At 35.7% G+C, this 27,190-nt stretch overlaps 1 protein-coding gene across 3 annotated transcripts; it reads right to left on the bottom strand.

The window, feature by feature from the left end:
* Nucleotides 1-335: 335 nt before the first annotated feature.
* Nucleotides 336-26,992, bottom strand: LOC110376603 (uncharacterized). Of its 3 annotated transcripts, none has more exons than XM_021335151.3 (5): nucleotides 26,637-26,992; nucleotides 10,971-11,100; nucleotides 7,904-8,221; nucleotides 1,620-1,734; nucleotides 336-1,012 (listed from the first exon to the last, which is right to left on the bottom strand). In XM_021335151.3, exons 1-5 carry the CDS (start codon nucleotides 26,692-26,694, stop codon nucleotides 872-874), a joined length of 762 nt encoding a protein of 253 aa, XP_021190826.3. In that variant the 5' UTR covers nucleotides 26,695-26,992; the 3' UTR covers nucleotides 336-871. The 3 variants fall into 3 exon arrangements, with proteins under 3 accessions (XP_021190826.3, XP_021190833.3, XP_049699926.2); XM_021335158.3 differs by having other exon boundaries at nucleotides 10,971-11,097; nucleotides 26,637-26,989; XM_049843969.2 differs by lacking the exon at nucleotides 26,637-26,992 and adding an exon at nucleotides 12,456-12,592 and having other exon boundaries at nucleotides 10,971-11,097.
* Nucleotides 26,993-27,190: the final 198 nt, after the last annotated feature.

Genomic DNA, 27,190 nt, shown 5'->3' with positions numbered 1-27,190 from the left:
ACCACATTCGATTTTTAACCAACTTGGAAGAAGGGTTATGTACATAAAGTTGACACAATGCTACTACTTATAATCTATCACAGGATGTTCTGAGCTTAACATAAAGACTGACATCCTTATAAAATATTTTTTCTACAAGCTATATAGTATATCTACACGTAATATACAGTAATTATTTATACATATATAGTAACAAATTAACATTTAATAATTTCATAAATTCATCATTATTAGACATATTAATTCAATCTGGTAATTTCAAAAGAGAATGCCTTTTTTATGTTTTATTGAGCAATTTTAAGTGTCTGAACTTTTTTGCAGCTCTTAAAAAAATAACGATACCATAAAAATATTGATCCATTTACCCCGACCACCGATGTTATTAAGGAAAGAACGTTCTTTTGAAAAGTGTATGTAACTTATATTTTATAGTCAACCATTGGTAACATTAATAAGTACAAACAATTAGTCTTACATTGATAGACACTATGGATGCTCCATTTCCTTATGCCATAGCGGGGTAAATAATGTTAAAAATATAAAAAATAATAATCTACAAATATCAATGACTACAATTATTTGGCAACAACGCAGTGAAATTATTTACATAAAACACTCAGTGCTCACAATTTACTACTTACACAATTTACAATGGACGACGAAAAAGGCGTAAAACAATGAGATTTTAATCTATAATAACTACAATAAATAGTTTCTATCAGGTTTATAACCGAGGAACTCCAACACTCACCCGAATTCATGTCTTACGGTTCATTACACATTGCATCAGTCATTGACAAACTTGTTACTGGCAATTGCACACCGCACAGCGTTCTAAATTCAAATTCTATATTGTTCCTTGCACAAAAACTTACGTGGCGACGAAGTTATCAGTTGCATAAAATGCTAAGTGCGTGAGGGTGGCAGCACTGATTAATAGAACACTATGGAGGAGGTGCGATCCCTTGTCGGGTAGACCGCATTCTTGCCTGTTGTATTCGAAGCAGAAATTCTGGAAAAAAAAAACATAATATTCACAAACTATGATATTGAAGGAAAATATGTTAATTAATAAGGGCTTATATTACTATCCGAAAGGTGGTTAACCGCAATAGGAATACGCTAATAGTTTCAGTTACAAAATGAAACAATGTTCACCACTGAATATAAAATTTACAACGCGAACCACAGTTTGGGAGTCACGAACAAAATCGGAAGAGTTTTCCCGTCACGACATTGTCTCTTCGGCTTGACTTCGGGAAACTCGTAATTTTGTGAAAGAAATAATGAAACTTCTGCGAGTTCGGAAAGCTCTGCTCTTTTGAAAATGTTTATGCCTCCATATATGTAAGGGAAACCGTACTCTATGTAAGTAATAAACGGAAAACATCACGAAAGTATACAAGAATTTCCTCCAGACATACATTTTGTTTTGCCGATTTTACTGCCCAATAAAAACAGTCTAGTTAGTTTCCAGCGCCGGCAGTCTTGGCCAGGGTCTAAGAGGCTTAGCATTTTTTTGTTGTTTTGGGTGTCAGATGGGCTTAAGACACTTGCAGGAGGAAATCTTTGCGGTAATAATACTGAAGTTTTCTTTATTAAATAAATGATTAACTAACCTTAATGATATTAGACGCCATCCTCTTGAGAAAAGCGCTAGTGAATAAGGCCGCTTCGTCGCCACAGGACCTCTGAACAGTTTCTTCGGAGCACATCAGGTACTCTTGGAATGAACTGAAAATAACAAAACTTTATTAAACATCCCACAAAACCAAAGTAACCTTTAAACTTAAAGACGTAAAGGCCAAAATCGCTGATCACTTTCAATTTTAATATCACTTAATTTGCATAGAAGGGGCTTAATGAATTTTCTGTTCAGAATCAGCTACAGTTATTAAAATTTTTGCTTAAAAGTGAAAATAAAAAGTAAGGGGCCATTATAATTACTCGGTAACACCTTTTTTGCGAAGGTAATTAGAGAGAGATGTAATGATATTATAATTGCTTTCTTAACTGCAATTCTTCAAGATCTTATGTCTCGTTTGGCAGGAGAAGGATCTTTTTTGTGAAGTGTTGTAATGAACCACTCGAAATTGGGTATTAAGAGGCAATCTTATGGTCTGGTTAACTGCTGGAAAATGAGTTATCAATAAATCCCCTCCTTCGCTACTAACATGATATCCTATTATAAATTGAATATTAACTGTTAGAGACTATATATAGACTATGCCATTTATAAAAGGTATCAGAGAGGGTTAGTAAGTAGCAGGCCGAAAATTAAATTATATCGTACCGGCCAGCAATAGTACAGTGATAAACAACAGTTCCCAAATTCAAACTAGGAATATAGTGACCCTAGAAACAAACGAATGTCAAAGATTCGTTATTAGAATTTAAAATATTTAGTTTACAGTCGTTTTGAACACCATCAAACATTAGGGTTATTTTATTTTTTCGTCTAGAGTACTTTTTATGTTGCTATTTTAATTTTTTTAAGGAGCCTTTTACAGGTAATGTACCTTCTTAGGCATCTCAATATAGTTATGTACTTGTAGATGTACTTGTTATATACAAAAAAAACTACATAGACAACTTCCTTATATGTAGAAAGCTGACGTCTTAAGAGCAGGATCTCAATCACGATCAAACTGACAAGCCGATCTACCTAGTTTACAGACTGTCTAAACGTTAATCTGTCTAAAGCTTAATTCCTGATATTACCAATAACCTGTTCAGAGCATACGACGCAATATACACATTTACATTGCATATATAAGTAGACAGCAATGAAGCAATAGAATAAAATCATTCAGATGATACTCCACTTCATTATATTTTGTTCATTGTTATTGCAGAAGTGAATACATAATTGTCCATGTCAATCGTCGCTATTGGAACCAATTGACTTCTTCAATTATTAGGACGACTTTTAATGCATTAATAGAGGTAGTTATGTGTGTTTGTACCCTTGATAGTTAGCCCTTTTGATATTTAGGCCCAAAGAGCTAACCTGATACACAACTATTAGGTCATGCATACGATGATGTATTAATTTTTAAACAAAGATCTATATTTATAAACCATACCTATCTATGATACAGACCCTTCCTAGCAATAAAACAAAAGTCGAGCGGAGTATCAAACTGAACTAGAAGTTGTAATTTGTAGACAGTTTGCGGACAAGCGGGGCCCTACGTTAACCCGCACGTAGACTTGTAAACGATGGCCAATTACCGGCCGATCATGAGAGCCTATTACGTATGATGAGGCCTAATTATCGGCATTATGATAGGCCGTAATTGTACTTATTTTTGAATTGAATGAGATGTTTAAACGTCTTCATTTCGACAGTCAAATGTCTCATGATACCGTGAACGTTGAAAGATCTGGTTTAGAAGAATATAGGGGTTATTGTGTTATGTTTGTTATCTATGCTTTAATTGAAAAGAATTAGATCTTCTTACAGCCTAGAATTTGAAAACCAAGTCGAAAGTCCGATATTACTTAAAACAGCACCAATAAAATGTTTTATAGTATAAAAATATTTTTTCGAAGGCTTTAGAACAACAGCAAATGTAAAAACTGGAATTAGGAGCACCGTCGTGATTAATTAACTTTCAAAGATGGATCACGCTGTTTCTTTTATCACACAGTTTTTTCAGAAACTTTATAAGAACAAGGAAATCTTTCTTCGAAAACTAATTTATTAATTTAGGTATTTTTAGTGTTTACTCTAGTATTGTAGTTAAAAAATACTTGGCAACCTAGCCAAGTATCACTGAATGGGTCCATAATTTGAAGGAAATTAAGCGTAAAGTACACTGAGAAATTTCCAAGTAAGTATATGTTCTAGAGTGAAACTTTATGACGACCCTATTCTGCTTATACGTCTTTTGGAACAGTGCAGCAGTAAAATAGAAACTAGGTAAGTATATAGCAAATATTACAGCATATATGGTAAAGGCACGGGTACATAGCTGCATAATTTTATTAAAAATGTTATTTATGCGGAAGGACATCTAAATTAAAATCTCATAAAACCTACTATATATTACAAATGTGAACATAAAGCACGGAAAAACAAAAGAATGCGCCTCTAAAGCACAAAACACATTCGGACATCTTTTGAGAATACTATCAGTGTGTGTTCTGTTAAAATAATGTTCACATATTATTTTTATCTTTGAAATAAAATGCACAGTTTAATTCAGCTAGAGTCACAGTCGGCACAGTTCGCGCAGTTGCTTTTTTCAGTGTGGAAATAGCACTGTTTTTGTTCATCTTTCCATTGTGTCAGTGCATGGCCAGCGATGTATAAATCCTCTGATAGTGTACGAATATTTTAACTAGAAAAAACTGACCAAACGCACCACATTCCAATGCAAATGATATTCTGCACTCTAAAAATAATACTTTTACCAAACTTTGCTGAAAATAACTTGCATTATGCGAACAAAAACTCGTTAGCATCGAGATAAGGGAGAAAAAACTGACAAAGAATACGCCGTTTTCCTTTTCCATAAATCAACAAACATCTGACAAATTGCTGATTCAATTGTATGGAATGGCGGGATAAAGGAATCATTAACACATCGAAAACTCTTAAGTACACCACTTAATCCAAACTGAATCTTAATCAGGGTTTAATGGTGAGAAGAGGGACGCTCAATGTCTCCCGGACAGCCTTCCAACATCAGCTTATCCAGAACATTCTTAAAATTTACGTAAACCCGATGAAATTAATGAACGCGAAATCTTTTGGATGAATACTTTTATAAGAAAAAATTTGGAATTTCGCTACCTCTACAAATACTGCCCCGGGCCGTAAACATCAAGCTTAATTTAATGGAATATTTGACTTTCATTCACTGCGATCTTATACAAAGACACGGTCAAAATCTAAACCAAAAATATTATATTACAAAGTCGACAGGGCCCGAACCACAGGCGGGCGTTGTTAATTTACATGTAAATTGGTACAGATAAGTATTATTATCAGTGGAAATCACGCCTCAGACAAGTAATTAGTTCGTGAGGCTGGGGGAGCCTGTTCGATTTGTTGAATATTTTACTAACGCGGACTATTCAATATTCAGGACTCCTCCCGACTCTTTGAAGTACCCACTCTCTAGGACTTCTCTTGATAACTTCCATGACAGTTTAATTTGCGCATCTTGAAACTGACTGACGCCGTTCGTCTGAAGATGCCTTTATAGACCCAGAATTGCAAACAGACCGTGCTTAGTTCCATAATGTAAAAATAACAATGTATTTATGTATGAAACTGTGTTGATTCTCAATAGATATCGGCAGGCCTCTGTCACTCGACGTACTTGCGCGCGATAAATGCCTACCGCTCGCTGGGTTACCGGTAGCCCCACGCGGCTCAGGGCATTCAATAGTCACACGCGCCGCGCGCGTTCCAATATTATTATTTTTATTTCGTGGCATGTTATGCTGTTGGTTTTTATTAGGTTTTTTAAGCTACCTAACGAACTGATGGATTATTTTGAGTTGTGTTGGTTATATGCGACTAATGTAAGAGTTAGAAACATTTTATATTTATGACCTTATCTAGTAATTCTACTTTTTTTTTAATAAATTAATACTTATCTACTTTATGATTTTAACAACAGATATCATTAGGTACTTATTTTACTTTAGATACCTACTTAGTTATATGAACTGTATTGTGAGTTTTGTAGCTCAAAACACATCTCGAGTGTAAGTAGGTATAGTTCTGGTCCAACTTAATGACAACTCGAAACATTACGCGTGTCACTACGCAGAAACTAATTTGTATGAATCAACACTCGACGGAGTTGTACCATATGGGGTATGGCACTTGTGCTCGAAAAATAGTTGGAAACCGCCTTTGATTTTGACGAAAGCTTTACTTAAGTACTTACCTATGCTTACGTATTAGGTAATATTTAGTAATATGTACCCATACTCCATTTTAGTAGGCAATACAATAGTTAACTAAAGAAAATTATTCTTGATATTACTTTTTATTTAAAAACTCAGTTTTTAAAAAAGCTATCTAAAATAAGCGTAACTTTGTTTTCCTACTTAAATATTAATAAATTGTAAGAAGCAACCCTAAGCACGGCCACGGCACGGTTGCGGTCACTGAACTGTGCGCTATCGCATTGGAATAACAATCAAGCGCTCGAGCTTTTAAGGTTCATTTTATAACGCAGCTAGGAATTTGTAGGTAGTTGGGGAACTTGTAGGTGCTTATAACAGTAGGTATGGACTTTTTTGTATGGAGTGATTTATCTGTTACGTAGTAACTATTATATAATCTGTGATATCGGCCTTGTCGGTTGCCAAAAAACAAAATACCTAATCGCTGAAGCGACGGGCGCACGGCGTTGACTCGATATAAACGAGTTTGTCCTACGCGTTTCGTATTAATGTCGTTGGATTGGATCAGCACGAGATTTTTAATACATATTAATGTTTTACTGGAAATCTTTGTAATCTAAAATGATAGCAGCGAATCAAGCCACGTGGGTCGGCAAAGAAATAGAACGGATGGGGCAGATAAACTATCTTAATAGCCTAAAATGCCGAAAATGTTAAAGATCACTATCACATCAAAATAAAATACTGAAGATATTATCAAGAATCATACGATGACGTTAACTACCTTATCTTGTTTGGCGTGATTTTATTTTCACGTATGATGCATTAGGTAAACATACCAACAAGATTTAAACCTACCGCAAACCCCTAAAGAAAGTTTTCAAGCAAAACAATTTGCAGACTGTTGTCGGCGAATGGCGCACTTTGAGCATTTAGCGAGAAGTCTGCATTTATCAGTATGGATTTTACTGTAAGTGCCTCAACTCAAATAAAAGCGGGACTTGTTGGAAACTTCTAGAGATGTGCTGTGGAAACAGCGGTCTCTGTAGGTTTTGTTACACTGAATTATGCATGCACAGTGACTTTGTATACAAAATAAACAAGACAGTGATTAAAAGGGATTTAAACATCTCTACAAAGTATGAACGTCCGTTCTCTTTTACTTCATTGTGGCAAACAGAGACAAATATTTAAAATTATGATTTACACTATGGGAAGTCATAACACAATAAACAGCAAAAAAGGGAAAAAGGATTTTGTTTTATTCGCCTTTGTAATTTGTTTTGCATTCTGATGCAATACGAACAACACGGTGTCCCGAAATCAGTTTTATTTCATTTTGCATATTCCACGAGCAGCGTTCATTCTTGAAGTTCGCAGAATTCACGCGGTGTAAAATAAATAATAAAAACGCGGTGATGTTTTTCAGAGAGGCATCGAAATGGTTTTTTTTTAATTGTGTTTACAGACCTATATGGAACCGGTGAAAAAAACAAGACATTGACGAACTATCCTGAACAAAAATTGAGAATAAAATCTCAATAATGATTATTAATCACCCCGTCACAACTCACAATAGTTCTGAGAATCAACAAAGATAATATTGGGCAGTTTTGGCAGCAGCACCATACTACGACCACCAATTTAGGTGCCAATACGTACCTAGTAATTACGTGAATGGGATTTTTATGACAGACTGTCAAACAGCTCCGTGTCTCAAGGTGAATATTACTAGAAAGTGGTTTGTGACAAGAGCACTTCTATACATTTAGATGGATATGCGAAGTGCACTTTCCACGGTCAAATAACATAATAATGTGAGAAATATGGGTGACTATCTAGAAGGGGGCCCTATCTGCTGTTTTTATTGACCTCACAGAGAATTAGCCCATATTATTGGAGGAATAGTCTATGTATGTCGATTCAATACTTGTAGATTTTTTAGCTCGTCTCTACCGAAAATGAATTGAAAGTGTTCTGAATGAGAACGTAAAGCCAGTGTTATTATTTTTATAAAGAAAATTCCACTTACCAACAAACAGTTCTAAGGTGATCCTCATGGGTAGTGACGAGTCCCGTCTGATCAGTCTGGTACTGATCTCCTTGCTGATGACTGCCCAACGTCATCAGCGTCAGTTCATAGTTCTTACTGCAAGTCTCATAGTCAGACCTGACCATTTTAACACAATCTGCGTGTTTCAAGTACTCATCCTGATACTTTCCTCTGGTACATAATTCTTGGACTACGTCTGTGATGCCAGCGTAGATTCGGCGGAAGACAACTTGCTCGTGCTTTTCCATGCAGACATTTGTGTAGTTGTCTATGCATTTGATGCCCATTCGAAGCTCTCTGTAACAATGTATTGGTATTAAAAATTACTAGTTGTCCGAGTATGTTGCCCTGTGGTATCCCACTATACCTCTGCTTACTAATAAAAAGTAACTTATTTTTTTTCAAGTTAGACGTAAAGCGTTGTTGCTATAATAGAGACAGTACGTAAGTAAGTATATCTATGTAAAATATGGTACCTATAATACACCCACGAAGTCAACGGACGCATTTTTTCCTGAGCTCCACATACGTTTTCAATTTCCGTACAAATATGCGAGAACCCACATTATTCCAATACCCGGACGTAGGTACTACATAAAGTATCATACTATATAGGTTACGGGAAAGTGAGAATAATCTTCGTGTCTGAATTCAGTAAGTAAGCTATCGTTTTCAATCAAACATGGTCATGTTAGTAGCGATATGGGAGTTAATCTCCCAAAAATATATAGGTACTTCGTTCGGGGAACAAAACATGACTGTACATATTTTTCACCCTCGACCCACCTGCCTAATCCACTGTTGGGAGTTGTGCGCATTTGTAACTCCCTGTAGATATGTTACGGATGGAGCTATTAATTATTTGTGGGAGCAACATCTTAATGGTTGCTGTGGTTTCACTTGTGTTTAGTTTTTGTACGAAAAAATCAATTTCAGCCTTTACCCAGCAATTTTAGTAGATAATAAGGAATTGCAATTAAGACCAACCTCGGATTATTTGATCGTAAAAGCGGGGAGCGCCTATTTAAAAAAAATCTAATCAAAGGATTGAGTTTATTTATCCAGCTTTATTACTATGAAAGTAGAATTTACATAAATCTAGTTCAACAGAACTAATAGTGCCAACTAGTACGCCTGTTCGCTCTATTAGAAACCGTTTAGCTGCAGATGAGCTATACAAAATAGACAGACACGCTCCGATTTACTATCTGCACAAAACGTATGTATATCTATCTGTATCATATTGGTATCATCAATCCAACTATAGTTAGTCATAGTCACATATGGAAATGACCTAGAGGTAAATAGAGTAGGTTGTTTGTTTAAATTATCTTTTTATGAAGGTCCACAGAATCCCATCGGGGATCGAAACAAATTCAGTATTTTTTTTATTTTTGTTACGTGGATTTGAACAGGTAATATGAGCTTCCGTAAAATTGAACGGGCACTTTACACAAAAATATGATATAGAACGCGCCAGTTCAAATATCATTCAAATAGAACTCACATTTTATGTTGCGCATAGAAGCGTTAGTGCGCTTGTTAAAAAAGAATTATGGCTTTATCTATCGAATATGACTAATGTGAATTCGCGTGATCAATTTGCCAACACTGATAAAAGTGATCATTTTGAAAGTGATCATTTTACAAAACATGATCGAAATAAACAAACCTTATTTTCCGCTATGACTCAAACCTCGGAAATACCATAAAATATGATCTCGAATCGTTTTGCATTATCATTCCAGAACTGCATTAAACAAATACGTAAACAAAAACGAGCTAATATCATCATTTATTACTACAAATGCATTAAAGTAAACATCGTAGTGAACCCGAGAATAGCCTGGAGCTTCGCCAAAACAAACGAACATCCCGCCGGTCAAAAAATTACCACCAGAATTAGGCATGCTAATTTATCGTAATTTCAATGTTTGCCGACCCGACCGCAGTAAAGTGCTTCATTGGCTATTCAGCTCTATGAAGCGCTGACTGAAGTCCGACAACTAGTTTCAAATTGCTATTTACCGCAAACAAGAGTACTAAATTAAGATGAGCTAACTGCGTGCCGACCGCGCCATTCCATCGCTGAAGTTACTCGTCCCTGACGTAGCCAACTCTTTAGCAAAACTTACTTTCGCTAAGTTCTTGGTTGAGCGTAAATGAGAAAGATCGTTGCACCATGATATCGTTGAAGTAAAAAGACTAGCGTCCATTCTTCCGAGCGTTTGGTAATTGGAAATTGAAAGGCTTTCTTGAAGTCTTTCCGATTCAATTTTTTTTTTTAAGAGGACGAATTGGAATTTTTGGCGCCAAGGATGTCAATTTTTCTCAGTAAATACAAAACGGATCAAAATACAACTTGGTTACCTGAAAGTTCATGATATAAGCCTTATTTTGTTAGTTGTAGAAACATGATTAGGTAACTTTTATAACAGAGAAAAATATATCAAACATACCTCTTTTTAAAAAGAGATTCACATATTATGGGCAAACGGGACCGATTTAAGCCTCTTAACTTTTTGAGTAGTTGAGTATATACATACTCTTTAAAATGGTAGTAGGAATTTTTATTAAATTATCATTTCTAAATATTAAAATTACAAAACCATTTTGTCGCTTACGACTTTTAGTTATAAGCTAGCGCGCGTATTGTTATCCTCGCCCCGCTCAGACGCTCCGACCCCTTTTGGCGCCTTAGATGCGCGTGCCGGTTATGGAATTATTGTTGACCACTTCCTCGCCTTAAGCTGATTAGAATAAAATATATATTTATTTTCCGTCATTGATAATTTTTCGTCGCTGTTTAACCCTTCCGGGATAACCAGCTGTAAAATCAGTTGAGGAAAATATTATTTCTTCTCTCATAATTACCGATTATATTATAAACACGTGATATTTTGCGGACATTTTAATTAGTGCCTAATTGGTGATTTATTACTCTAAATTACCTTGATAAGCAAATCTTGCAAACGCTACATTTACAACTCTTACAGCAATTAAACTAATTATATCTGAGTCAAGAAATGTTGATTGAGTAACTTACACACAACTCTTGTCCAATTCCTCTCGAGTGAGCGCAAATGATATTTCTGGTGAACTTAGCACAGGCAGGGCCATCGAACATCTCTGCAGTAGGTCCTCTTCACGATTGCAGTGGCCTTTGACAGCTCCTGCTGACAAAACGAACAGTTAAATATTTTCGTATTCAAGCCATCGGTACGAGCTCATAAATAAATATCGCAGTGTTTGCACAGGTGGAATGAAATATCGCCCGCCAAAATTTCACTTATTTCGATTTTCGAATATCCATTAATTCGATGCTGATTCAGACATGGAATAGGCAAAAGGATTTTACATAAAGTAGAAAAGGTTGAAACAGAATAATTTAATTAGAAAAAATACGCTACTAAAATAACTTTCTGTTGGAATAGGAGCAATAAAATCTTTCTGACCTCTCGCGGCAAAATGGCAAAGAGAACAACTAAAATAACATCTTTTACGAAATATTTCACTATGTAGTTTGTATTTAGTTAGGTGAAAAGTTTAAATTAACTTTCCTTAAACTCTCTTTGAAGTCTAGAAACTTATAATTCGGAGCCTACACCGGGATTCCTGAAAGGGTATCTTTAATAGGACCCAAGGTAAAATACAATTATAAAACTTTGCAAAGAATTACTTAATTGTCTGGTTAATCAAGGAAAATCTATTGTTACTGCAAAGTACTCATATTCGTTCAAACATGATTCTCTTGGGAAAGAATGATAGGCCACCTGTTACGATTTACAATTCTGCAGTATTACGACTGACAGGGCAAAATGATCCAGTAATCAGATCCCTAAACGTAGCTCCCGTATGATGTCACTTTCCTAGGAATTTATATCGCACATATCACACAAAAACTTTATCAAATAAATCGTATGACTCTTACGTTGATTTATTGAATAAATATTTATCCGATTTACATAATATAACAAACTATCGATCTTTTGACTTCTGACTTTCTGTCATTGATGGTTGTTACACAGAATTGATTGGCTTATTAAAGTGATAGATCAGTTACATGATGTCATAACAAGATTATTGCAATGACTGATATTTACTCACGATCAAGTCAGAAATTAGAGCAAGCGCTATCTCTCGGATTCACTTGCACATTACAGAAGATAAATTTAAATTTAATTTATCCGGTCTATTCTTGTGCAGCTGTTCAGTATTACTTTGTCGAACTACTGATAAATGATAGCCCCACCTATTGGAAACTAGTGATGAACGATGGTTCTATTACACAGTGAGAGGCAGCTGCTGAATACTAAAACGAATGGCCAAATCGTCTTCAAAATCTCATCTATCTTTGTCGAATGGTGCTTCCATGATTTTTGTGTTCTACGTCACGTTAAACAATATCGGTGTTTGATTGTGCGTGTTAGCTTAATTTGTTATTTTGCGTAAACAATGAATTAGTAAAATTTCGAGTGACATATGCGGAAGTAACTAAACATAAATGAATGGACATTTTGGCATAACTTACGGCGGAACGATTTTGGGTCCACTAAGAATTTTGCCAAGCATACAGGGTGACTGAGTTGTTTACTAGTTCATTATACAGCTGATGTGTTTTTCTTATTCATCTGTCCTGTTGTGTTAGAAAGTGTTGTTATCTAGTCCTATTTGTGCGCATGCTCGCGTCACCCACGCCTGATCGTGTTTCACGTGGCGTCCACGCAATCAGCTGTTTACTCACTTATGATTGGATCGGAAAATTTTAGAGAACCTATTTGCTATACCGCATTGTCCTTTACCCCTTCGTTGTATCTTATTCACCTTCGTCTAGGAAAGTTCCAATATTGAGTGAGTATTATGTGAGTCTTGAAATATAATTTTTTGCTAATGGGGTGATCGGCAAAAAATCGGGATTAGTCCCTTCACAAATTGGCAATGGCCTCGAACGTCATCTGACATCGTGTGTATCCTGTCAAACAGGTAGTTATTTTTAACAGTGCCGTTCTTAGCACTATGCATTCCGATGGTGTGGTGGGGAGCCGAGCCCACCACGCCGCTCTCTGTCATTGGCTGGCTCACATCGTACGATGTCTTTGCATGTGTGCGTGTTGTGTACACATTATACCATACGCTCTCACTCAATCGAAGCATAATCGTGGAGCAATTTAAGAAGCATAGTATAACACAGCAGCTTGATTGAATTGCTCCGATGCCATAGGAAGTCATTCTTGCCTTGACACGATGACGTAGCTGCTCTATTTGTTTTGATTCATCATTAACCTCATAATGTAGAGTACTCAGCGCTTGCGTTGTGTTTCTATTTAGCTTAGTAAGATAACATTGTTTTGTAGGTAAGTAGGTGTTTCTCACAGGTGTATGAGTTTCTTTATCGGCACTACCTGGGAGGTAAGTTTTCACAGTCGCGGCGGTATGACGATTTCGTAACGTAGGCTAGGGACGGAAAATATCTTAAGGGTCTCATTTGTCAACGTCTTGATGTTACAAAACTTCTAGAAGTCTGAGTACTTCATTAGATATTGTAATGACTGGGATAAGGTACAGACAATATAAATTAGTTTCTTAAACAAAGAGACCTTTTAAAGACACTGATGACGGCATCTTACAAATACTTGGGTCTTTATAGGTCCTTATAATTTCATATTGAGATTAGAAACAGAATTCCTCAGACGAACATTAAGATAAGTTTCAAGCTTATTAGTCTAGAAAATTCTGCAGTTTTAATTTAGAATATGCTTCGTTTGTTCTTCTGCTAAATTAACCGCATTAGTTGAGACAGAAAAACTCAAAAGAAAAATATGTAAAAGATACACGAATAGATTGTTGTCCTGAGGCAAAATTAATTTCAGGACTACGTTTTAGTTTTGAAATTACTTAATTAATATGAAATAAGTAGAAATATTCATACCAAAGCTATTAGCTAAAAAATAGACCTGGAAAATATAAACAAAACAGCAATTTTCACTAAATGGACGCTACCTTTCTGTATAGGAGGTTCGTATCTACATATAAGGGTGTTTCAACTTTTCTTTAAACATTCAGTCAATTTACAATATTTTAGAGGAGAAGTTATTAAGAAGTGGGAATTGGCTATGAGGGGTAAATGTTCTGAAGAAACAATGAAAATGTACGTCGTTATCTATTTTAGAGGGTTATATTTCTGAAGGCAGACATAAATGACTGCGTTTATTTCACCAAGTTAGTATCTAGTGAGTGATAATGACATTGATAACGCATGTAAACTAATTTGTGTCCACAGTAGGAGACGTATAAAATTTATTTACTTAAATATTTACTGCCCTATTATTTCGTGAAGACCTTTTAAATATTTCTCCGTAATGAACAGTTGTTGTTCGTGTATTATTATACGCTATAGAATTCAATTCAAGTAGCTGGAAAATTTCCGGGCCTATAAATATAGGTCTCATTGAGTTTGCCTCTACATTGATCAATCAATAGGGAGAAATTAGTACATTGATATTAATTTGCGCTTATTGTACGTTTTCCACTAATTTGTTCAGAATAGAATGGCACTAAAAATTAAGTATTTAATTCTTTTTTTTTTAATTCTATTTTATAGGCATTTTTAAGATTCTGTACCCAAAGGGTAAAACGGGACCCTATTGTGTAATTTCGCTCCTCTGTCCGTCCGTCCGTCCGTCTGTCTGTATCTCATGAACCGTGATAGTTAGAGAGCTAAAATTTTCACAGATGATGTATTATTGTTGCCGCTTTAACAGCAAATACTGAAAACTAGAATTAAATAAATATTTTGGGGGGATCCCATACAACAAACGTGATTTTTTTGTCCCTTTTATAAATCGGTACGGAACCCTTGGTGCGCGAGTCTGACTCGCACTTGGTTGCTTTTTTATTTTTACAATGCCTACATAATACACAGCAGGTAAGTATATTTAACATCACAAATAACCTATACTCCCATCTTATCTTTTTTATTAAATTCAAGGTTGCTTAAAACAAAATAACTTTTTTTGCAAACAGAGTAGAGGTGCGTAGGTAAATCTCATAAAAAAGCAATCAAAGCCATGAAGATAATTGCCGTGTTATTTTTATTTTAAAATATGATAATCGACATAATGTTATTATTACATACAAAATAGGTACTAAGTAGATTTTTTTTCTCAATAACTACCTACTCATTTTTAGGGTTCCGTACCCAAAGGGTAAAACGGGACCCTATTGTTTTCGCTCCTCTGTCCGCCCGTCCGTCCGTTTTTCACCAGGCTGTATCTCATGAACCGTGATAGTTCGAGAGTTGAAATTTTCACAGATGATGTATTTCTATTGCAGCTATAAAAACAAATACTTAAAACTAGAATAAAATAAATATTTTTCCCATACAACAAACGTGATTTTTTTGCTCATTTCTAAATAATGGTACGGAACCCATAGCGCGCGATTCCGACTAGCACTTGGCCGGTTTTTATCAATATAACACCTTATTTCTGATTCCTTTGGCGGCAAATATTATTGTTTTTTCTATAGGTTATCTTTTATTGCTCACTTAACTTTTTTAACAGCCCACAGTGTTATCAGCTGACGGGGTGGCGTGATCCGTTAACTGTGTTGCTATAGGTGAATAAACGTTTAAACAATGCATGATGACCAATCTGTTATGCATTTACGGTTATGCAAAAAACGATGATGAAATACTAATTAAGATTTGAACGGTTTAAATATAAATTATATACTATCAATGGGTGTTTTATTCTACATAGAAATAGGTATTATATGCATCGTTAATGGATTCGATTTTGAAAGATGAAAATGGAAGAAAATACACGTGATATGTTTTTAAGAAAAACAAAATTATCAGTAGGTATATCACTAATTCACTATAATCGCTAAAATCTCATGGTCTCTATGAAAACATGTACCTACCTACAACGATAATAATATAATTACTCGTCAAATAACACTGATATTAATTGCCAATTGCCAGACAAAGACCAATTGTAAGACAAATATTCCCCATTAAAGAAACTGTCCTTACAAAACAATAATATTAGGGTTTTCCCAAGCTCCGTCGTAATTATGTCATCTCTAGTCTGCCAGATTCTAAATATAAAACTTTATACTGATATACTTAGTTATATAAATGGTTATATAAGTTGCGCGGTCATAGAATTTCAAGAAACGTAATTTAGACGGTAAAACGAGCGAATATTCTCCTCCCTATGAAGTTCCTTAGTAAGCACATAAATCCTCTTTTTGCAGTTATAGTGAGAGACAAAATGTCATCATGATTTATTTGCTATCATTCCATTAACCTTATCCAATTTATTTGGACTTCCATATATCTCTATCTGCCCTTTTAGCAGTATTCCTACCATTACCATCTTTTATACAAACCATCGACTATGTGATTTTTAATTTTATTTCCATAAGATTTACTTCTAAAAAACAGGTTTTTGAAGTCGAAACCGAAACACAAATATTTTTACTGAATGGCTGCTATAATTCTACGGACTTTCAAAAATGTTTTACGATGATTATGATTTTATGATAAGATCATTACTTATTTATTTTAATGACTCTAAATAGGCTTAATAGATTATCTCGATATAATAGAAGCCGATCCATTAATCGCATTTAATTAGTCATAATGCGCACTACGCAGATTTGCAAAGGAAAATTCCTGTGTGATACTAAGTAGGTATGTATCTGAGATAAAAAATCGCAAACAATGTTTGTATCTAGACTTACGACAGCCTTATCAACATTATCAATATCGATGTGTATTAGATAATATACGTTATCATCACACTTTGGTGGCCACTTTATTGAGTAGGTCTAGGCCCTTGACAATCTTGAACTTAATTCCTCATTTAATTTTGGTATGTTTTATTTCTAAATTAAGCTTTTCTGTTATTTGTACTCTTTTGGTAGATTATTTGACAAGGATCGGCAGTCGAAATAATGTTTTTCCAACATCCACACTTAATTAATGTTCATTCTATATGTAAATGACAAATGTGGAGCCGCAATCGTCACGCGCATACTCATTAAAAGTTTCGTTGCGCTCATAAATTACCTGCGTCAAATTGCAGGCAGATAACTAACTAATAATGATCCGACTATCCGACGAACTATGAGCGAAATGAAGAAATCCACACAAAACGTTATTATGAAAACATATCAATGTCAGAGTATATAAAGGGCCGAATGATCGCGAAGCAAATCGTCCGTCCCACTGATGTCTCGGCGCCCGCACCGGTCATTTGTCATAGCGCTCAGATGGGGTAACTTTTTGTTCAGACCGCTGACTTCATCCCAACTTTTGAAAGGAAAACGAGCCTTATTATCACACCCCGACACTAATGCCCCTCATTCTTACCGCTAATCGTCTCATTTGCGAATAATAAATTCGCTAAATTGCAATTACGCCTGAATCATCATCTTCCTAAATGACACGACGGGAACATGTAACATACATAGTTGTTTACTTTCGCGGTTGAACTGAGAAGTGCGATAACAAACATACTGGCACCATTCACATCTAGATAAATTACTATTTTCATTTATCTATACATATCATCAGATTTGCGCGGAAAATGTTTAAGCTAGCCTCCTGTGGGTAATAAATTTGGATAAAACAATTTCATCTGACTGGAATCGCACCCCAAACTATGCGGCTTACCTCATAAATCCCGATTAGCCTTCGGGTGAAAGAATGAATCAATAGATTATCCTGCAATAATATTTGTTCAACAAATAACGTATGTATCTGTTTTACTGAACTGCGAGCTATTCAAACTATTTAATTTAAAGTTAAGCTTCAGTTTTATTTTACTAGAATAAAGTGCTCCTTTGTTCCCGAACTTCTTAGTGGAGTGGAAACAATTAAGTCTTTAAGGAAAAAACTATTTGAGTCAAGTGCTTGGAAAACTCATTCAATTGATATCTCATTAATAAAGAAAATTACGTGGAAAATGAACAGGAAAATTGGTTTAAGCTGTGTTTGTGATAACTTGATAAGAGAGGGTGTTAAATGTTTCAGCAGTCCTATCTCCTTTGTTTAACTGTATAATCAGGAGAATTTCCTTGTAAGGTGAACAATAATGCGGAATAAATGCTAAAAGCTGAGCGTTCTGTCTATCAATAAATATAATTAACTTTATGATTTCTCCCTAAATTATTGATATTAACTCGAACACAACAATCGATACAAGGAAGTTTGATATGAGAGTGATTTAAGGGCTTATTTCTTTTGGGAATCATGCGTAAGTGAAATTGAAAAAGGCTCGTATTTCTCATACTCGATGTCAATGGTCAGTATTTTAATAAGCCTGTCAGCGATGGATGTGGTAGATATAAACAACCAGTTACAGGAACACAAACAGGAATCTCCTTGCAAAATTAACTGTATTAAACAAATATCATTATTATTTAATTATTACCCGCGATAAACCTTTTAAAACCCATCCACTTGGGTACGCCACAATATTTGTTTAACATTAAATGATATTTACTTTATTTAAATTATTTATTAAAGGATTTACATGCAATATCCCAAGTCCATCATTCAGAAATTTAATGAAGGGATTTAATTAAATTATGAATCTGTGGAGTGCTGCTCGAGTGAAAAACTGGTGTGCTAATGAGGTCTACGTCAGTGGTCGGACACTGGCTGAAAACCCTGAAGAGACAAATGAAATAGGTCGTAACTCGTATAACTCTTTTCCCAAAACAAAACGAGCATTAACTTCAAAGTCCTACGTTTAAAAATATTAACTTCCAAGGGTTTGGGCGCTGTAATTTACGACAGAACATACAATGCCTTTATTAATATTGTTTGCTTAAGTGTTTCGCTTATTACGAGTATTGTATAATCTTGCTTAAATTGTGATTCACTTTCGAATATTTCAACGTGACTTCTTCATGTTTTACGGACATATATTTTACAGCGTCGACCTTCTTGAAACCGACCTGTAATTTGATCACTTGAAAATCTGTTAACAATGAACTGCCATTGGAAATTGCCATCCGCTTTACGTGCCACCAGTTGAAATCGAATATTCAATCTATATCGTTTCAAAATTTTGTTTGATTACGTAAAGGCTTCAGGGGCGCCAAATTGACCGAATTCATGCCGCGGGCTGGGTGTAATTTTCCTTTTGCTCGAGCCAGAATCGCACACTGATACCTAACGTGTATACCTAACCTATTTTAACAATTCAACACACAGCGTGCTATCCAATTGTTCGAGGGAATTTTTATTCTGGACATAAACACACTGAAATATGAAAATTTTACTTGTTATGTTGCATATGTTGGTAGATAATTTAGCGTTTATACGTTTTCGATTGTTTTATTTTATACATCACGGTGGAAATTATAAATGATGTAGGTAATAGATACAGACAGAAATTAAATAAGGTAATGTTTTGCTTCTTTAAATAAATGTACGAAATCCTCCTATTTTTCTGAAAGCCGAACAGCAATCTCTTGAAAAATAAACAACAGTTTACATAAAAGAAACTTGTTCAAAAGAGTACCTAAATCCATTGCTTAAAAAGGGTTATAAGCGTATCCAAGTATACAGGAAAAATGGGGCAATTTGTGGTATCCAGGTACAAAAGTGTACTAAAGTCAACCAGTTTTAGTTGACGTTCATTTGAGTTTACAATTATGTTGAACGTAGTATGTATTTACACGAGCGAATAAAGCAGCGCTTTTCAAATGGGTCATCATCGATATTCATCACGAGGCTATTGAATCGAATAGGGCATAATTGCACGCCACTAGCTGGTACTGGCGGAGAAAAAACATTTATGGCCGTCCTTATAAATCGAATATTACGATTTACATACAACTGACGACGTAAATACGAGTAGGTAAGTATGTTTGTAAATACAGGAGACAGTGTTTGTATGTACATGAATAATTGAAAATGTATTATTCGTTTCCATGCCTACAATTTTACAATAGGAATATGAATGGTCTTTTGTTGAATTAGGTCATTCAATTAGACTTTTTGCGATCTACGCCTATGTATTCTTTTTAATTATGTATATTTAAAAAAAATGAAGATATTAGTGAGTGAAGAAATAAATGGATTAATAATTTCTTTAGAACAAAAATCACAATTATTAGTTACCTAATTTACTAAAACAGTCTGAAACATTTGCAGACTTTATACCGATAGCAAGTTAAGAAGAATGAACTAGATTTTAAAATGCATATGAAGTGCACTACATGCAGTAGTATAAATGCGAATGTCACTACACAAGTGTAAGCTAAACAAGAAGTAATTGCTGCATTTTGTGTTGCGCACAAATCAATTCAAATCAAATCAATTTATGGGACTACTCTCATGAATAGATACGCTGATGATACAGGGAACTACACTTTAGTGCAACACTACGAAATGAGGGCGTTTCATTTTCATACATAAGTACAATCTAGCAATATTGAGTTGCAATATTTTGCTTAAGATTAAAGTTAGTTCTATTAGTGGTTTAAAAAAGTGTATTTAGGTAATGTGGTAGTCTTTACAACATTAAGTCTACGACAACAACAGTTTTGGTTCTAATTAAAACTTCACCAGACGCTTCAGTGAAAACTGAAAACATGTGTGAAGGTTTTATGAACGACCTTGTACAGACTTCTATTCTAACAACATATTTACTGCACTAACAGAATATTAAAATATATGATCTAGTCAAGCGTATCAATGAGAACGGTTACCGCGTCACAGATCGTAGGCGTTTGGACAGAAGCCCGGAGACGTTGGTGCCACGCCTCGAGCTTATAATAAACAATAAAAAAAATGGCGCGCATCGTCTATGCGGTTCCAATGAACTTGTGAAGTGGCGCTAATGTATTTAGCGAGATTGTATCGTCGCGGGCGCCATAATCGTCGCCTTAGAAACCTTGCAAACAGACAATTGTTTGTTTTGCATAATTTAACGACGTATTTTAGGTGACGTCACGCGTATCATGAGTTAATTTAGTATTCCACGTGTTCTTTCAGGTTTTATTTTTATTGTGTCACTGCCCTCTGTGATTATGAAATAAATATAAATTATTTCCTGTCTTTCTCCGCGCATGTGGTGGGTATGTGGTGACCATGTTTCATAAAGCCAGAAACCAATATTTGGGGATGTTATTTTTCAAATAATTTACGCATGCTAAATTGAAGGTGACTTTACTTTTCTTACCAAAAACACGCTTAATTTTTATACATGTTCGGTCCACAAAAATGTTGTTTGGGTAAATTTTTCAGGCACTATTTTGAAATGTTTTAAAAATACATCTACCAACAAACAGTGCCCGCTTACATTTTTTATGTTACTGCACAGAATACTGTTTCTTGGAACCAATCCAGGAACGCCCTCTTGTTTGGATGAAGTCACATAAAATTATATTAAATTTTCTCAACACAGTGTTACGGGAGGAAAATGAATTTCGAATAATCTACACGTGCCCGAAAATCGTTACTGTTACTGTTTGGAATTAAGCGTTAATTCAGTAATAAAGGCAACAGTTGTTACTAAACACACAGTTTTCATGTCATGGAAATGGGTATTGATATTGGGTATGGTTATGGAGTGACGAGACGGGATGCGTAAGTAGGTAGGTATAATGAAGAGTACTCCTAATTTAAATTTACACTATCTTTTGTATAAACCTGTTACCTATAACTAGAAGGTTTTTAAATGCTATTAAACCTGTCTGAATGAATGTAACGCTAAGGTAAACGTACCAATAGTCGTCGGATTTCGGAAATCACTGACTTTGAAGCGCTACTGTGTGTTAAATATTTGATAGAAAATGAAAATTTTTGCATGACGTGATAGAGTATTTATTCATTATTCTAAATAACTAATGTTTTTTAATCATTTTGATGGGTTTATATACTTATTAAGGCAAAAGTAAAAAAAGGGCGATTTGTACCAATAGTCGTCTGATTTGTACGGATACTCGTCAAATATTCCCAGTACTCGTCAACTTTTAATGCTAATGTAAACTCTCTGCTCTTGAACATAAGGTTCAAGTTATGTACATTTTTTGTGCTTGAATTTGTTAAGCATACTTGTGCTTTTGAAACATTAGATAGGTAGATAGATAAAAAACCAAATTCCTATTTCGAATAGCAGGTCATAATCTGTTAGAAGAGCAGGTATTCAATAAAACAGTTGCATTTTAATTTATATTCCTATCTATCAAACGCTTGGAATCACCAAATCAGTCTATTAAATATATGTTATATTTCTTAATCATAATGCAGTCATGTGCATATTATGTAGCACGAGTTAGTAATTACTTTTAAAATATTTAAATTGTAAAATAAAATAATTAGTATTCACAAAAAATAAAAGCCACAATCATTTATAGCATTCCGCGGAATAATTACTAACATTCATAGATATGTAGGTAAGGTTGTCATTCATCAAAACTTCTGAACTGCTTAGCGCATGCTAAGTACCATTTGCAAAAATCTCTATAGACAGTTCAAACTGTCTACTGTCTTAAAGGTATCAATCAAAAAATAAAATATGATTAGGTACAACTAACCGTTCAAACCCAATAATAATAATATCTAATAAGCCCCACAGGGCATCTGAGGCGGATGACGGGGAGTAGCGACCCCGCGGGGCTATATATCTGAGTGCTCCGGGGAGAGTATACTGTCCCCCGTCTCCGGCCTGCCGGAGTGAAGGTCTCCCGCCTATTGGCTTGCCTTCATTGGCCGACCAGAGTGGAGTCGCTAGAGCAGGGTTAGCAGCCCTGCTCAGAGGGTAGATGCCTCGTGGTAAGTGGTGGGTGGGCCGGTGATGCTGGACCCACAGGGAGCGCGTGATCTGCGTTTAAAGTCCGCCGAGGTATCCTCACCCTTCAGCCGCTCATGTACCTGTTGCCCTCTTGTTGCGAATTTAGTGACTGATTCCCGGGGGCCCAGTAAGTGAGGTGGCGAGTCTCCACCTGCCATTTTAACATGTATTTTATACATTGTCATCGGCAGGTGTTCGGCATAGTTCCTCATCATCATCACCCTCCGAGCCTTTTTTCCCAACTATGTTGGGGTCGCCTTCCAGTCTAACAGGATTCAGCTGAGTACCAGTTCTTTACAAGAAGCGACTGCCTATCCGACCTCCTCAACCCAGTTACTCAGGCAACCCAATACAAGGGGTATTGGGTTGTTAGACTGGTGTGAGACTTACTGGCTTTTCACTACCCGTAACGACTGCCAAGGATGTTCAATGACAGCCGGGACCTACAGTTTAACGTGCCATCCGAAACACAGTCATTGGTGTCATTGCAGGATATACTTAGAAAGTACATACAAACTTAGAAAAGTTGCATTGGTACTTGCCTGACCTGGAATCGAACCCGCGCCCTCATACTTGAGAGGTTGATTCTTGACCCACCAGGCCACCACGACTTTTTTTCCAGGTTCCATAGTTCCTATAGTTTAATATATCCTAATTCGCTAACATCCCAACGCAATAGCCCAAGTAGTTTTCCTCCATAGTTAGCAATAGTTTAGCACAGAACCGGAGATTGTCCTTGGGTTCATATCTATAGTATATATAAACAGGAATAATCGTCGGTTTTGTGTCACCATTTCATTAAAGTTGTCTCAAAAGGGCGTAGGGGTAAATTTTCTTGCTGCACCTGATGGTATGTGTGGCCCCTCGATTTACAGCTTTTATGACTTTTAAAAGGCCCTCTTGCTTGTAGTTTCTTTCAGTCATGATCTGCTATTAAAATTACGATCATATCACTAAATACAGACAATTTTAAATAAAAAAATCTTACTTAAGATTACTCTTTACCCATCAATATCGAATACGACAAGCAAATAAGTGACAACGATGGAAGCTATGTCATCCTAGTTTTAAAACTGATTTTAATATTTTTTGAATCAAAACTATTTGAATGACATAATTTGTATACAGGCGCTATTAAGGCACGTTAGGAAGACGCGGTACAATACGCGTGACGAAATGCAGTTATTTCGAACAAAAAGCATAGTGTAAGAACAGTAAATTTTTGTTTGCCACAAATTGTAATCCAAGCGCAGTAGAAACAAAGGCTAGTGCTAGCCTACTTGTACCCAAAGCGGTAGATCTTAATCGAATGGCGGAGGCCTACAGCGGCCAACATGTACCTACCTGAAAAAACACTCGTAGAAAGTGCATACTTATAGAAAACAGGGGATTTAACCATTAAGAAACATATGAATTGAATCGAATAGCAGAGTAAAATTTACCCCTAAGAAAAAGCTTAAAAGAAACGCAGTTTTATGAACAAATGTAGTCTAAACCTTAGATATGTTTATTCTAGACATCATCCTCCGAGCCTTTTCCCAATCACGTTGGGGTCGGCTTCCAGTCTAACCGGATTCAGCTGAGTACCAGTGCTTTACAAGAAGCGACTGCCTATCTGACCTCCTCAACCCAGTAACCCGGGCAACCCGATACCCCTTGGTTAGACTGGTGTCAGACTTTCTGGCTTCTGACTACCCGTAACGACTGCCAAGGATGTTCACTGACAGCCGGGACCTACAGTTTAACGTGCCATCCGAAACACAGTCAATGGTGTCTAAGATATACTTAGAAAGTACATACAAACTTAGAAAAGTTGCATTGGTACTTGCCTGACCTGGGATCGACCCCGCGCCCTCATACTTGAGGTTGGTCCTTTACCCACTAGGCCACCACGACTTTTCTATATATATATGATAGATATATATATATGATGATATATGAGATATGTTTATTCTAGACAGTTATCAATTTTGTAAAAGTCCCGATATTAGCTATTTAATCGCATTTTGTACTGTAAAACACAAAATATCCTCATCATGACGAATTTAGGTGCAACTTTTGAGTATGTCCCAGTAGTCGTCATAATAATTGTAAAATTGACGGGTTTTGGGTCAAATGGGAGTTTTGAAGTACCAATAGATGTCACATTAAAAAAATATATCTTCTATGTTAAAAGTATTCCAAATTGCATATTACATAGCTAGCAAATAAACTTAACTATCTAATTAAACAAAGAAACATACCACAGACCCCACTGGAGTTATGTAAATCAAAACACAAAACCACGTGGTGAGTTTCACTTTTGACAGCTGAACTTCACGAAAAAACGATTTTGGTAGGGCACACACGTTTCAAATAACATATCTTAGAAGCCGTGACTGTTAAAACCCCGTATTGTTATTTCAATTGTGCAATATATTATCAAGAATATGTTGATATATAAACCGGCCCATTTTAAGTTCAGTAGAAAATAATAATAAAAGTTTTAAGATTAATTGACGACTATTGGGGCATGACGACTTCACCCGCGTTTACCTTATTAAAAAAAAATACAAATTACCTACTTAAGCAACAATTTTTTTCTAGTTGAGATGTATGTGTAGTAGGTACGTAAGGAAACATAATATAGGTATTTTAGACTGTCAATTGAAATAAAATTAACTCAGGCCCAGATTCAGTAGCAACATAAACGGCAGTATTCTTAAAAAAACGGTTAAATATCAATTTTCACATTCAATTTTCAAAGAAAACGGTTTCAATCTATGAAAGGATGTTCTAACTGGCTATACACGTTTAACATTGGTATAAATTGATAAAAAAATAATTTTATGAAGGCTCACGCAACCGTATCTATGAATATATTATTTTAAGTTATCCCAAAAAAAAAGTAGACATCTTAGATATGTATTTTTGTCTTATAGTTATGATGTTGAATAAAATGTGTTCGTCTTTGAAACAAAAAATGTGTTTACTTCTCGTATGACAAATACAACATCAATAAAGACAAAAAAAACAAAAACTAGGTAAATACAAGTAAAACTATTTTGATCAAACAGATTTTAGCATTTACTATGTATGTGCAAATATTGAATCACCTCGTCAGAATACTTATCATAAATGAATAATAGCGTTTCTCACGACCGCGTTAACATCTTATGGTACGTTCACACGCGCGCGTTCAAATCGACATTCAACGGGCACAGTCACGTTCACGAGCGTGTAAACGGTACGCCCGAGCCCGTGAACGCGCCCGTGCCCGTGAATGCCGCGAACCGGTCGAGTGTCGGTTTTTTGGCAAAGTTCAAAGGATGAATGTGCGGGCGCCCGGAGACTGTTTACACGCGCGCGGGCAGTCAGTCTCTCCTGCGCTTTCGTGACGATTAAACGTTCTAAGAAAGTCGCTACGATCGGAGATTACAACATGGCGGAATGGTTAACGTCGTTCATCATTTTGATTCTTTTTCCAATAAAAATAAGTTAAGCCAAAGGCTATGACAGCAACAACACCGAGATCCTCGCTGCTCGCCATTCTTGCACTGACTGACACGACGGCGCGCGTGTGAACAGCTTGAATGTCCGCCTGCCCGCGACGGGCTGCACGCCGCGCAGCCCGCCAGGCAGCCCGCCGGGCTGCGCGGCGCGCGTGTGAACGTAGCATTACAATTCACTCTTAACCTTGAAACAAAGCAAAACAGAACCTTTATCAACTCATTACTTATTAATGAAAGTTGCTGGCAAACCTTGTTACCCACTTTACTTATTCACATGCTCCACACAAGTTTACACAATCTTCGTAGATTGCCTTTAATCTGTTAAACTTGTTTATAAAATTAATTACAAACTCAAGTTAGTCAATATGATTTTGTCACTACAAAAACAGCAAATTATCTTACCGGCAGCACTCAGCATGGTGATAACAAGTAAACAGCATAAGTAAATGTCTTTAGACATCTTGAAGATGATTTAACACTTTCTTCTATAAAACAAGTATTTTTCAAATAACATTCAGTCATTCATAAATTATTTTTTATATACCCGATATTTCACTTTTCTAAAAACAATATTATAAGTTCAATGTTTATTTCCATCCAGAATAATTCACTTTAAATAATGTGCTTGCCACAAAAAGTTAGTGTATGGTTTCGTATTTAAATACGTAATTTAAAAGTTTCTAAGAAGGACGTGTGCTCCTCCACCTACACATCTATTTCAACTGGCTTCGTGAATGAATGTTTTGTGCAGCTATCCGCGCCGCGCGGGAACTGGGAAGTAGTGAACTCCACGAATGAATGAAAGGAATCACAGTAAATGTAGTTGAATGGACTCTGTACAAAATTTAGAAGATGTAGCGTGTAATGCGACACAAGCAATAAATCTGAGAACCGATTAGAGCAGGTTTTTATAAATAATAATAAATGTATTACATGACGTGGTTTGAAAAAGTATT

The sequence above is a fragment of the Helicoverpa armigera genome, chromosome 2 (genome assembly GCF_030705265.1).
Source record: "Helicoverpa armigera isolate CAAS_96S chromosome 2, ASM3070526v1, whole genome shotgun sequence".
Classification (NCBI taxonomy): domain Eukaryota; kingdom Metazoa; phylum Arthropoda; class Insecta; order Lepidoptera; family Noctuidae; genus Helicoverpa; species Helicoverpa armigera.
This window is presented reverse-complemented; position numbering and strand designations above follow the sequence as displayed.

Coding starts and splice junctions, on each gene's coding strand:
- LOC110376603 (XM_021335151.3), bottom strand. CDS start 26,694: ATGTCTAAAGACATTTACTTATGCTGTTTACTTGTTATCACCATGCTG. Junction 8,222..10,970: donor GAATTGGACAAGAGTTGTGT/GTAAGTTACTCA, acceptor ACATTGTTACAG/AGAGCTTCGAATGGGCATCA. Junction 1,013..1,619: donor TGGCGTCTAATATCATTAAG/GTTAGTTAATCA, acceptor TTTTTTTTCCAG/AATTTCTGCTTCGAATACAA.